At 34.9% G+C, this 14,033-nt stretch overlaps 1 protein-coding gene across 2 annotated transcripts; it reads left to right on the top strand.

Annotated features, from left to right (window-relative positions):
- Positions 2,514–8,559, top strand: LOC109244553 (probable receptor-like protein kinase At5g15080). Of its 2 annotated transcripts, none has more exons than XM_019411667.1 (6): positions 2,514–3,605; positions 4,026–4,363; positions 4,477–4,612; positions 7,245–7,381; positions 7,453–7,576; positions 7,900–8,559. In XM_019411667.1, the coding sequence occupies exons 1-6, from the start codon at positions 3,434–3,436 to the stop codon at positions 8,424–8,426; spliced, it is 1,434 nt and encodes a 477-aa protein (XP_019267212.1). In that variant the 5' UTR covers positions 2,514–3,433; the 3' UTR covers positions 8,427–8,559. The 2 variants fall into 2 exon arrangements, with proteins under 2 accessions (XP_019267212.1, XP_019267216.1); XM_019411671.1 differs by having other exon boundaries at positions 2,754–3,605; positions 4,029–4,363.

Raw genomic sequence — 14,033 nt, 5'->3', positions numbered from 1 at the left:
TGAGTAAATTGACACCACCAGTATATGAAAAATATTTGAAACTCGGGAAAGCACTTACCATGGTTCTTGGCCTCCCACTGGCCCTTCGCTAATTCACGCTACTTGCGCTCATCGTAGGAAGAGGAGGCAGCTAACTTTCGGACCCAATCCTCGAGGTCTGGCATCGCGAGAGGCGCCCAGGCAGTGGCTGCCAAAAGAAGGCTAAAGGTATTATGAGATGAAGAAACAGAACATGAATAGATATCGGGGAAAGGAACCCACTTACGATTAAAATTCCATCTCTCCGGGAACAACATTTTATCCCCGGGGATAACATCCGAAGTCCTTACTCTGACGAACCGGCTCATCCAACCTCGATCTCTGGTCTCCTCAATACTGGCAAAGATGGCTTTCGTTGTTCGACGTTGCAACTTGATGAGCCCTCGAAACAGCTGGGGCTGATACAATCGGATCAGGTGGCTGAGGGTGAATTCTAACCCCTCAGCCTTTTCGGAAAAAAAGCGCAACATGATCACGATATGCCAAAAAGAAGGGTGAATCTGATCGAGGGTGACTTCGTATGTTTTGCAGAAGTCAATCACAACCGGATTGAGGGGACCCAGTGTGAAGGGATAAGTGTAAACACTTAGAAACCCTTCCACGTGGGTAGTAATGCTTTCCTCGGGGCTCGGGATCTGAATCACGACCTCATCTCCCCAGCCACAGTCCTTCCTCACATCCTTGATGAGCTTCTTTGATATCAAGCTAATATATCGAGATGCGTGCTCACACCGGCCTTGGACGTCGGGGGGATTTTCAATACTAAAGTCCTTCTTGATTATACAAGGGCCAGGGGTGATTTCCTCAAGAGTTGGCGGCACCACCGGTTTGGCCGGCCGGGAAGTAGAAGAAGATGACGCTTTATCCTTTTTAGGGACCGTTTTGGAAGTTTTAGCCATGACTGTAAGCTAAAGAATACGGGCTGCACAAGGATATGGTGTTTTCTACAAGAGCTTGGCGTTTTCCGGTGCTTAAAGAGGCGATGGAAATGGGTGATTAGAGAAAGAGATGAAGATAGGGAAGGTATAAAGAGAGAGTAAAGTTCTTTACTCAGAGAAAAAGAGAGATGAAGATTAGAGAACGACGGTTTGGCGGCGCTAGTGGCCGACCAATACTAGCGTACATTCAATGTTTTGGGGAAGTTGACTGACGGGACGTTTCTTTCACTTCAAGCGCCCGCATCACAGAAATGACATCATCACTAAAGACTTCGAGAAAACGAGGATAAAAAATGTTTCTTATCATCTTACTCTAAGAAACGCGGGGACTATTTGTATACGGTCGAGATCGAATGCCTTCGATCTATATATACTTGAGAGGTCGTTAGAAGTCTGAGTCCGGGTAAGGTCAGGTTTCGAGCTCGAAGAACCAGACCCGAGTTCGAAGGCGAAGCACGATGTAGACCGAGGTCGGGTATGTTCAACCCTGAAATAGTACCTTTATGGATTTGTACCAGAACGAGCTAGATTCCAGCCACATCCCCAAAGTCATGGCACAAATCACGGAATAAGATTATACAATTCCGTACTAGGTGTTTAGACAGCTATATCAAGAATATTCCCTACTGTAAATGGAAATATTCCTTATTTAGGGTTTTCCCATTATATAAAGGGGACCTTGATCATTTGTAAGACCATCTTTTACAGAGAAAAGAATATACTCTCTACTTTTTGCCTGCTGTTCATCAGAATTGTGCCCTAGCTTAATTGTTCTTACTTTGATTTTCCTATTTAACTGTTCTTACTGCCCTAAGCCACCTCGAGGTCGCCGTCTCGAGGTCACTGCTGCTAAGCAACACTGGTTTGATTCACTTCTACCTTTCATTTCTACTTCATATTTCTTGATTATTAGTTAGTATTGAACTAAATCACGTATCTTTAAAATCACAAATTAAATTTAATTGTTACTCGTATTTTCGAGGTTAATAGTAACCTAATCCGTTAATCCAATTACTATTGTATATTAACTTAAGATTTTTATAGAAACCCATAAACTTAAAATTTCGGATCCGCCTCTGAATTTTGCCACACCTACTCACGTTTACAAAGTCCCTTCATATGTATAAATTTCATTTCCAATACTGCCATCTCTCTTTTTTCAATGTTCGGTATAAAGAAAAATACTGCTACAAAAATATATCTTTAACAGAAAATATTTAGCATGAAAATTGGGTAAAGTTTTCTGTATTTTGGTTGCGTGTAAAAAGTAAGGTCCCACAATGAACAAGGGTAATAGTAGAATGAATACTATAATTTTTCACTCTTTATGAGAACCAAATAAGAAATCTTTTTTATAGAAATAAAAGTTGTTAACAATACAAAAATAATGACAAATGTAAGCGACAAAAATGGAAGCTATAAAGTTAATAAAAAATATTAGAATGGAAATCATTTTATACTATTGAGTGAAGGAAAAGAATTTCATAATTCAAAGATAAGTTACCTTGACCGCATTCTCCAGGCAGCTCTCGATTTGCTTTTCCAGTCTTCGATTCGATTTACATTACAAAAAGATAAGAGCGGCGATAATTCACTGTTTGTTTATATTTTCTCTTTTTCTTTTGCTTTAGTTTTCATTATACTGTTCTTACTTTATTTTAGAACAAAAATTTATGCGACATAATTTATTCAGTAAAGAGTATACGAAAATAAATATTTCAAATACTTGTAGTTTTAAATATATGGTAATATTTATGTGAATTCAATTATTTTTAAATATAAAATAGTTCTCTATTAATTTTTTAAACTACCTAATAAAAAATTTCTATCACATATATTGAGTATTTTATTAGACAAAAAAAATTCAACATTCGAGCATACATTCCACATTTAAATATTTGAGAACTTATTTAATTCTTTCTTTCATTAAGGAGGCAAGAACTGGTCAGCATTTGAGATTTTTGTAGTAAAATAATTGATTATGGTTAGGGAGCAGACATATGTTGGGTCACTTTTGGAAGTGGAATAATTTGATAGCAACTTTGTTTGCACAGTTATTGTTGCAAATTAGTTCTCTTCTGCTTTAAAGGTCAACAAGTAGGGGAATATGATCTGAATTAAAGTGACCTATTTTGAAGGCTCTCTCAGCTATACTATATTTCTGGGTTTTTGGATTTGGCTCTGACAAAGATGGGAGAATATTTATGACCCCTTTTGCCCATCTGGGTCATCCAAGAATTCGGTTCAAAATTTTCCATTTTGTCATTTTTGGGTGATTTAGGGAACTGGGGTTCAGTTCTTGGTTGATTATTGGAGGTCTCTAGAGATTATAAGATGATATGTTAGGAGACAGGTGACAAATTTTTGGGCCTATTTGTGGGGTTGGGGGTAGGGGGTGGGGATAGGGTTGGGGTTGGTTTGATGAAACCTGAGTTTGAGTTTAGGGATTTTGGAATATGGGATTAGATGGTGATGGTATAAAGGTGGAGTCTTGTGAATCAAAGGGGAAGAAGAAGAAGAAGGAGAAAGAGGATAGTGGTTGCTGGATTAAGTTGAGGTTTATTGGTGGCTGTATTTCCTCAAAATCTAAAGTTGACAGCTCCATCAGTAGCATCAGCACTAACTGTGGTAATTATTTCATTCATTCTGAAGAAGCTGCATGCCTAGTTATGAATTATGATTTGATTTATGCACCCCATTTTCTGAATTCCTTGAATATTGTTTCCTGTTTAACCCTTAGAAAATCGGTTGTTAGTATGTTGCATTCCTCCTGGTTTAATGGTAGAGTGTAGATGTTGGTGTTTCTGCGAATTGCTGGTTTGAGTAGCTTTTTTCCTCGCTTTGTCATTTCTTTTGTTTGTTATTCTCCGTTTTGTGTGTTTAGAAGGTTAAGTTGAGCATTAAACATAGAATTCACCTATTATAATTGAAAGAGAAACTATGCGACCCTCTTTAGAATTTTGTGGAACGCTGCAAGGTACTAATTAGTTGGTGAATGAACCCTTTTTGTTAATGCCAATGTTGCTAAGTTCTTGCACTCATTATTAGCAGAAAATAAATCCAAAAACGATACAAGCAAAGACCAGCCCGTTGCTCCGGTTATCTCATCAACGACCACAAGTAGTGCGGAAAGTAACTCCTCTACCTCTAAACATGAAGAAGAACTTAGAGTTTCTTCTCGGCTTCGAAAGTTCACGTTTAATGATTTGAAGTTGGCCACGAGAAACTTCAGACCAGAATCCCTTCTCGGTGAAGGGGGTTTTGGCTGTGTCTTCAAGGGGTGGATTGAAGAGAATGGGACAGCACCTGTCAAACCCGGGACAGGGCTTACTGTTGCTGTGAAAACTCTAAATCATGATGGGCTTCAGGGTCATAAAGAATGGCTGGTCAGCTTCTCTCTTGATTTGATTTCTAAATATTTTCATAAATTTCCTTGTCCTTTTTTGTTTTATTTATTTATTTTTGTTTTAGTTTATATTGTTAAATTCTAATTTTGCAGGCCGAAGTAAATTATCTTAGCGATCTCATTCATCAAAATTTAGTTAACCTAATTGGCTACTGTATTGAAGATGATCAGAGGCTATTAGTTTATGAATTTATGCCACGAGGAAGCTTGGAAAATCATCTTTTCAGAAGTACGTAATTGACCCTTCTCTAATATGCTTTACATAATTATTTCTTTAATATATCCGATAATGTTACTAAAGATCTGTTGTGAAAATCATCTTTCATTTATCACATTGAGATATTCTTGTGATACATTCTTGGTTAAGTTAAAATACAAATGTTAATTCCATGCATATAACTGGTCTCCTTGTCAACATTACTCGCTTTAGTCAAGTGGTAATGTTAGTACTTGGATGAGTAAGAGATACGTGTCTTCTCAAACTTTTTGGTAATATAACTTGAGTTCTATTGATGATGTTCAACTTTCTATGATGATAATATATGAGTAAGTGATGTCTCCTTCTAAAATAGATCTTATTTTCTATGGTAGAATGCACACGAGCTTGAAAATTTGAATGTCATAAAGGGTAACATGGGGCTGTCTTTATATTTAAAACAAAAGCTAACATGGGCCTCTAGGACGTAGAATCTCTCTCATGAGTCATGAATTATATTTCCTATTTTCTAATGTTTGGTTACCTGAATAATCATGGAAACAATCTTTTATAGGGAAATGCATTTCACACTACCAGGGTAAAAACAACTTGTGTCTTTACGGCCACCAATTTGCACCCTACTGCTTATCAAAACAATTTCCAGCTCCACTGCCAAAATATTAGTTGTCTGATTGTCATATAACCACTTTCGTGATCCACTACAGCTATACTCCTACTAATGCCTAAAAAATCACTACTGCGTGAATTTAATCAGTGACCCGAAATGGCTAAAGAAACAAGTTCTTAACAAGTTTTTGTTTAAAATATCTGCTGAGGATTTTTCCTGTCTAAATTATTTTGTACCAACTTCCAGTCATACAGTCACTATGACTTATTTATTAGCTGCTAATTTCCTGCTTCCTGGCAGGGTTGAGAGAAGCTTCTTCATAGTTACATTCTCTTGATTAGGGAAATATATTTAGTGTTTACTAATTCAAGGTAGTACGATCATCCACTTGGAGATTCGATCATGTCCTCGACGTCACTGAGTTAGGCTCCTGGATTAATTTAAAGTGATGGTGTTTGTCATCAGGAAAGAAACTTTCAATCATTTGTATGGTGCATTGAGGTAACTATGCTCTAGTGAACAAGTGGAATTGTTGCCATAGACCATTCTTGGTTACGTTAGCTTGAAGTTCCAGCCTTTTTTTTTCTGCTAAATGACTTGAAATACCAACTTTAAGCTCGAATTTTGGCTCAACCGAGCCTACAAGTTCTGACTTGAGTTCTTCTTGCTTGGAGATTGTAATACTTGTCTCAAGCTTGATCTTAGCCACCACGGTTCTTTGCCACACTCAATGCTTGCTGCACTAGGACTTTTATTTCCAGTTAACCAAAATAAATGAAGTGGCCAAAGAACTCAGTCGATGATAAAGATTATAATGACAAGATTGAATGACTGATTCTCATTGGTATCAGCAAGGAAACTACTTAAAACAACAATACCTGTCAAAGTCAAATCGACATCATTCCTGCTGACATGATCTTCTTCTCTCTTTTGTACTAGGACACTTGTTGTCGGAAACTTCTGTGATTCAAGAATGCTGATGAATAAAGGTAAAGACTGGGTATCTGATATAGGTAGTGGCTGATGGTGATAAATGAGGTGGTGGCTAGGATTGGAGGTGAAAAGAAAGGGGTATGGCAGCTAGAGCCGGAAATAATGAGTGTTGTTCAGAAAAATCATATTATATTCTTTGACTTTAGGTTTTATATGAGGGAGGAATAGTCAATTTAAGCATCCCAATTGGAAGCACATCAAAAACATTTTAATAAAAAGATTATAGAGATAATAGGATTGAGTAACCTTATTTTTGGATCGAGTTAGCCTAGAACTCTTAGAAAAACCTACTCGAGAAGCCTCGTGCCCCACTAAATGCGGCATCTATTCTTGGCGTCATTTTCTCTTAGAAACTTGTTGGTATTTGTTCAATGGGAACTGGTCAGTTAACTTGCTTGCTTCCATTGCACTGCTATTGCCAAAAATCCTTGATCGTCAATTGGCAATAGTAGGCTATATACCTTTCTGCTGAGAGAGTCATGCACAAGCATTTTCTTAATTCTCTATGCTTCAGCAGTTGGTAATGGTCCTTTTAACTGAGTTGGTTGGAAGAAAGGGAAATTAGGGGAGGTTGCCTTTCATGGGAAAGAAAAAAAATGATTTCATACAAAAAAATAACCTTGAAGAGGAGTCTTGGAGCAACGGTAAGGTTGTCTTGTCTCTGTGTGACCTATAGGTCACGGGTTCGAGCCGTGGAATCAGTGATGCTTCAGGATAGGCTGCAAATATCACCCTCATTGGGGTGCAGCCCTTCCCCGGACCCTGCGTTAATGCGGAATACTTCGTGCAGCGGTTTGCCCTACAAAAAAATAACCTTACACCGGTTTCTGTGTTGATCATGCTTTTTGGTATAACCAAAAGGTGATGACTTTTATTTTTTCACTTTTCCTCTTATTCAGAATTGAAGCCTGACATTTTTATAAGTAATGGTGCATTTAGACTTGTGAATTGCTAGAGCAAATGGTATGTTCTTATGAGTACTATTGAAGTAAAACTTCTTGTGTTCTCTTGCGTACTTAGTGCTGATGATGCATTTATCTTTAGGGTCCCTGCCCCTTCCATGGTCTATCCGCATGAAGATAGCTCTTGGTGCGGCAAAAGGTCTTGCTTTTCTTCACGAGGAAGCAGAAAGACCAGTGATATACCGTGATTTCAAAACATCCAACATTCTGCTGGATGCGGTATGTTCAGACACATTGTTAAAATTGGTCTCTCCAGTCATCATCATTGTTCTAATTACATGTTTTATCAGGATTACAATGCCAAACTTTCTGATTTTGGACTTGCCAAAGATGGTCCAGAGGGTGACAAAACTCACGTTTCTACGCGTGTCATGGGGACATATGGTTATGCAGCCCCGGAGTATGTGATGACAGGTAAGACTGAGCCTTGGTAGTTCTCTTTTCTTACAAGTTACAATGTTAATGCACATTCGACTCGAATGGCCAAGTCAACGTCATCAAATGCTGCTAAAGCTTTTTATACTGGTCACCTTTCCACAACTAAAAAAACAAAGAAAGAAAAAACACTTTTTATACTGGTCGCCTTTCCCCGAGAAAGTAAGACTTCTTTTACTGGTCCAAAACATGTACCCGAGTTGAAAAATCTTATAAATTTTTGACATCTTTGGCTAAACTTGCATTAGCTGGCTGATTGGTTCCTACTACTGATTGAAGCGTGTGGACCGCTCTTGTTGCAGGACATCTGACGTCAAAGAGTGACGTGTACAGTTTTGGTGTAGTTCTGCTTGAAATGATAACAGGTAGGAGATCAATGGACAAGAACCGGCCCAACGGTGAACACAACCTTGTTGAATGGGCGCGGCCACAACTAGGTGAAAGGAGGAGATTTTACCGCTTGATAGATCCTAGACTTGAAGGTCATTTTTCTATTAAAGGCGCCCAAAAAGCTGCACAGTTGGCTGCTCGGTGCCTTAGCCGGGATTCCAAAGTCAGACCTATGATGAGTGAAGTGGTTGAAGCCTTAAAGCCATTACCAAGTCTCAAGGACATGGCAAGTTCATCCTACTATTTTCAGACCATGCAAGCGGACCGAGTTGGGTTCAGCCTAAATACCAAAGATGGCCTTAGAACACAGAGATCATTCTCAAGGAATGGACAATTGCCTCCAAGAAGTCTCTCAATTCCCAATGGTTCTCATGCTTCTCCACATCATTATCAGTTTCCTCAGAATTCACCAAAACCAAAACCAGATGGGAAATCATAGAACTGGATTGTTGGCTCCCCTACTAGCAGATGAAGAACAGTAAATTTTTTAATCATGTTTTGATCTTTCAAAATGCATTAACTCATAACGGAGCTCAAGTCCATGGAGTAAATATTTGTCTTTGTCGATAAATTGGGTTCTCTCTCTCCCTTTCTCTTTTCAGATCGATTGATGGTTGGAATGGGGTAGTTCCCTAAAATTATGGGAAGCTATACCTCGTTCGTAGCCAGAAAATGGTTGGAGAGTGAGAAGGAGGAAGCACTAATCGCCCTACGTTGGAAACTAAGAAGAGAAATAAAATGTGACTCATCCTATTAGTCGAGCATAGCTTAGTCGAGCATAGCTAGCACTACCATGACGCCCTGCTGCGCCTGCATTGACGTGACTTGCAAACAATGCTGACGCTATATAGCCATTAGGCAACGCTCGGGACCACCTCCCTTCGTTTTAGAGTCTTAGGCGCAACTCTTCTAGTAAGAGGAGAGTCCAGTGCATTCTTATCGTATTGTTGCTTCTATCACGATAGGGAATCGTGTAATTCTTTCTATCCCCATGCTTTCTCGTTTTTATGGAGTTGTATTCCCTAGGTCATGCAGTTATCTTCCTTGACTCGACAGTAGTCAATGGAAAATCACTTGAGTTTTTTCGCTTTGCTCATTGCTTTTTTATTTTCAAATTATTCCTTCAATTAACAAAAAGAAAGAGAATAAATAAGATTCTCTTAGCTCATTTAGAAGGATCTCGTAATTTCATTATCCATGACTGTTCCCCTACGGATCATGGCCTTACCACTCGATCCCTGATGGCCAGCGGGGGATTGCTAGAGGCTCTATCCCAACCCACAGCCCTTTATGGAGTTAGCAGACCAAGAGAAAAAATTTCCCCACATATAAAGTACGGTTGTGTTTGGATTAGTTCAACAAAAAATTGAGAACTTTGCTAGAGTTGATGCATGACTGTCCACATTGAATATGAAAGGATATTATCGATTGTCAACTAAGTATGAGGTTGACTGGAACTTCCAGGATAAGCGGAAAGAATTTTCGCACTTCCACCAGGCACCAACAAAAACTTGCCATGTTTTGACCAAACTACATGGAAATCCAAAAATGAAAAATATAAATCTTTCTTATAAGCAAAGAGAATATTTTTCACACTAGGTTCAAGCTAGTTACACAAGTGATTAGGCTGTGCATAATTTGGTAAATATCGACTTCCCATGTCGAAATCGAAAATTTTGGTATTTGGTATACGGTATTTTGGTATTCGGTTTAAGTTTTTAAAAAAATTGGTATTAGGTATGGTATTTGGTATTTTAAAATAAAATACCGAAATACCAATACCGTACCGAAACATATATTATATTACACAAAACACATATTATTAATTATAACATAAATATAAAAGATCTATAATTTAACTTTTCTATATTCTCTAAGTTCATCAATTAACTCTAAACAAGTAACAAGGCATTTCTAATGATCAAATATTCTTTTGTGTACAATTTTCTTTATTTGGGTCGATGTTTGCTAGTTTTGGACAAAATTTTTGTCAACAAACATTTTCAGTTTTGTATTTTTGAGTACTTTAATTAAGAATATTAGAGTCTATGGCTCTATGCACTAGTTAGTATTCAAACTGAATAAACCGAAGTTACCGAACCGAATAAACCGAAACCGAAAGGAGAAAAATCAAACCATACCGAATTTAATTAGGTACGGTATTGGTATAGGATTTTAAGAAACCGAATACCGAACCGAAATATCTAAATACCGTACCATACCGACCGACGAACACCCCTACAAGTGATGACTATGCTCTCGATTCTCATAGAATTGTATTATTGCCTTCAGCAACTTATTCACGCCCAATAACAACAACAAGCCCAGTAAGTAAATTCCCACAACGCAGCCTTACCCCTACCTGGAAGGGTTTGTTTTCGATAGACAAACAACCCATTCACGCCCATATGCTTTATTCCTTCAAAAAGCTTCAACTTCCTGTAAGATTTTCCTACGTATATTAGTCGCCCAATAGGTTTAAGTCCCGTAATTAATATTTAATTGATGAGCAAATCTCATCTGTCCGCTTGGTTACCTGATGGACGTACCAGATTAAGTGAGAACCTCTATATATTGGTCCTCTCCCCACCCACTAGGGTTACCGTATTTTTTTATTCTCTCTTCCATCACTAAAGTCGGCGGTAATGAAAGCTAGGGCAAGGGGCGAGAAACCAATTCCAACTAACGCATCCGCTTCGTAATAATGGCTTACGATTCAGGTGTGTTTTCTGTAACAATTTTATGTAAGATTATCATGTTCAAGATCCTGGTATGAATTAAAGTTTATGTCTACATGTCATGAGCCTAGATTGTTTGAACTGATAATCTTCGTAAAAGAAATTATATATCTCTAACTGTATTGCTGTTACGAAAGTGCGTATTGCTAAAATTAGAACTTCACATATATTCAAAGATTTAATGATATATGTGAGGTTTCTGTTCATAGACAAAATATCATGATGGATAATAACTTATGGGATAAACTCTAGTTATATTATGTCAAATCGTCATTTATGGATCATCAAATTAATTGGTTTCATCCACCAATTTCATCTCTGTATTTCGCTATTCGGAGCTTGTAAGCACATTTGCTTGGTTTGAACAGATATTTGATGTTAAAATTAGAAAAAGATGATGAAGAGTGTGGATTACAGTTTAATTAGCAATAAACACTAAAGTTATTCATTGTTTTAAGTTTCTGGCAGCTATGTGATTATTGACTAATAAAGAAGGAAAGTAATTAATATTTGTACCGGGAATATAAACTTGTGGGATCAGATTACCCCAAAATCTCGTCACGGTGCACAAAGGCTTTCAATATATTAATGAATTTCATTGAATGATTTTGTTAAGTTAAATCACTTATGTTCGTTAAAAGCCATATTTTGTCCAATCAAATTGCCTTTATGTTTTAGCTTACTAGTCTTATGGTACGCGCTTTGCGCGTGTAACTAAGTCGGTGAGTAGATGACTTTTTAGAAAATCGTATTAGCACTATTAAATATAATATGTTTGTAATAAAAAAAAAGTATACTCCTTAAAATATAGCATATAGTTTTACTTGACAAGACTTATCTATAAACTTTTCCGTGTTAATTTTTCTACTTTTCTGATTATCTTTCACCGCCAATACTATTCTTATAAAAACAAATTTAGGTATCCTAAGAGTTTTGTCAGCTTGAAAAATAATTTTAATTATACGACGAATTTGACAAATAATTGATTTGAATTTTTAGACTTAATTATTTGACCTTAACATTAACGGAACTAATTTATGTTTTATCGATTCAAATTCTTAATATGAGCTCATCCCAAGTTTTAAATATTTAATTGTAACATGAAAGGGATTGCAATTATGTTATATCTTTCAAATAAGAAATAATTGTATAAGTTAATTAAAATTTAATTTATTTAAAGTACTGAAAGCTAAATCTCTCTACATAGTTCAAATAAAAACGAATTAAATTATAGTTAATTTTTAAGGTCTTAAAATATTTAAAAAACTTAATAATGAAAAGATATTATAGTTAAATTGAATAATTATAATAAGAAATGATTAATTAAGAAACTCTTGGCTAAGATAGAAAACCTAATATCAGTCACTAAATTATATATTGTTACTATGTTCGACCGCAAAAATATCTATTTTGATACGACATTTTATTATAGCATTCCATAAGATTTTGTTTTTTGAATCCTATGACATATAAATAAGAATTATTGTTTTATCAAACCCTTTAGAAGTATTGTTTTTCTAGAATGTCTATTAAAGCATTATAAACTCCAAATAATTAGTTCGACCATAACTTGAATTTCTTTTTCTTTTTTTTTGTTTCTTAGGATAATTTTAGGTTTTATGATGTCTATAAAGAATAAAGTTTTTCTAGGGCTATAACTTCTATATCTATCTTTGTTTATAAGGTAAAAAATTTAACGATCCTAAATTTTAGCAATTCTTATATATTTTAAATAAGTAAAGATTTAATAGCTTAAATTTTAGTTGATTTCAAAGTCCTAGTAAAAATATAAAATGTCAATTTTGTTCAGTGTGAACTCTAATTTTAAAGGACAAAAAAGGTGAACGACATTTCGTTAAGGGTCTTCGTGCCTAGAGGGGATAATTTTAGAGTACGCGCGTTGCGCATGAATCCTTATCGATGGGAATAAATTTTAAAAAATCATATGAATAATATTGTTTGACTTCCTATATTACTTAAATAAGCATAGTTTTAAAAAAATATGTAGAAAGTTATAATTTAAACGATCTTATAAATTAGAGTACAATTTACTACTAATTTAAATATATAAATCTAAGTATCTTATCTATGCTTCACTTGTCAAATATTGTAATTGGGTTTGTGATTTAATATGGCCATATATTACAATATGTAAATAAAAAAAATTAAAGTATGTTATATATTATTACTATTAACTATTATTATTTTTAAATGTAAGCATTCCATTTATTTAAAGATATTTTCTTACTCATTCTAATGTGCTTATGGTAGTTTAGAATAGTAACTTTTAGTGTTTAGAAATTTAAGAAATAAATTTATATAACTTAAATATTAGGAGTTTCTACATAGTTCAAATAAGAAAATATTTAATACCAAATTTTTAATGTATTTCACTTAAATATTAGAAAAAAATAATTACACTTTTATCCAATATGACATCATTTTCTAAAGTGTAAAGAAGCGAACAACATCCCACTAAGGGAGTTCGTGTTTTTAATATAGTATATAATATGTGGATAGATATAGGTATAAATAATTTGTATAAGATAAAAGTTTAATTGATTTTGAATAAGTTTTAATTGATATCAAAATCCTAAATATAAGGCCTTAGTTCAAATAAAGAGGATAAATTTAATAAATAAAACTTTAGTTGATCTCAAGATACTGAATATTAGGGAAAAAACATTAAAAAAAAGTTATACTTAATTTTCAAAAACTTTTGGCCCAAGAACTCCTTCTACGTGTAGTTAATGTTTAGCCTTAAATTTTTTCTAATTTTGGTACTACTAATTTTAATGTTACATACTTTAATTAGGAAAAGAATTTATGTAAAGTAAATCTTAATCGATTTTTAAGTCCTAAATATTAGGACTATAAAAATGTTTCAAAAAAGGAAAAAATTAATAACTAAAATTTAATTGATTTTAAGGTCCTAAATATTAGGAAAATAATATTAAATTATAATTTTGTCCAATATGAAATCTATTTTTAAAAGGTAAAAAAGACGAACGTATCCTTTCGTGCTTTGCGCGTGTACCCCATTTATGTATTCTTTCGAGATTGTATTTTGATCATTTTAACTCTCAATATCATAGTATAAGGGACTTTGCAAAATATAATTATTTCTTTCACCACAGTATTCTGTTATAAACAAATTTATATATTCTGAGTTGTGTTAACTTAAAAATAATTTTACTTAAAAGATGAATTTAGAAAAGAATAATTTGAATTTTTTGATAATTAGTTAATTCAGATACTTAATTATTTATTTTTAATATTAAAGAAAATTATTTATTTATGTTGATTCA

This window comes from Nicotiana attenuata, chromosome 2, assembly GCF_001879085.1.
Source record: "Nicotiana attenuata strain UT chromosome 2, NIATTr2, whole genome shotgun sequence".
In the NCBI taxonomy this organism is placed as follows: domain Eukaryota; kingdom Viridiplantae; phylum Streptophyta; class Magnoliopsida; order Solanales; family Solanaceae; genus Nicotiana; species Nicotiana attenuata.
This window is presented reverse-complemented; position numbering and strand designations above follow the sequence as displayed.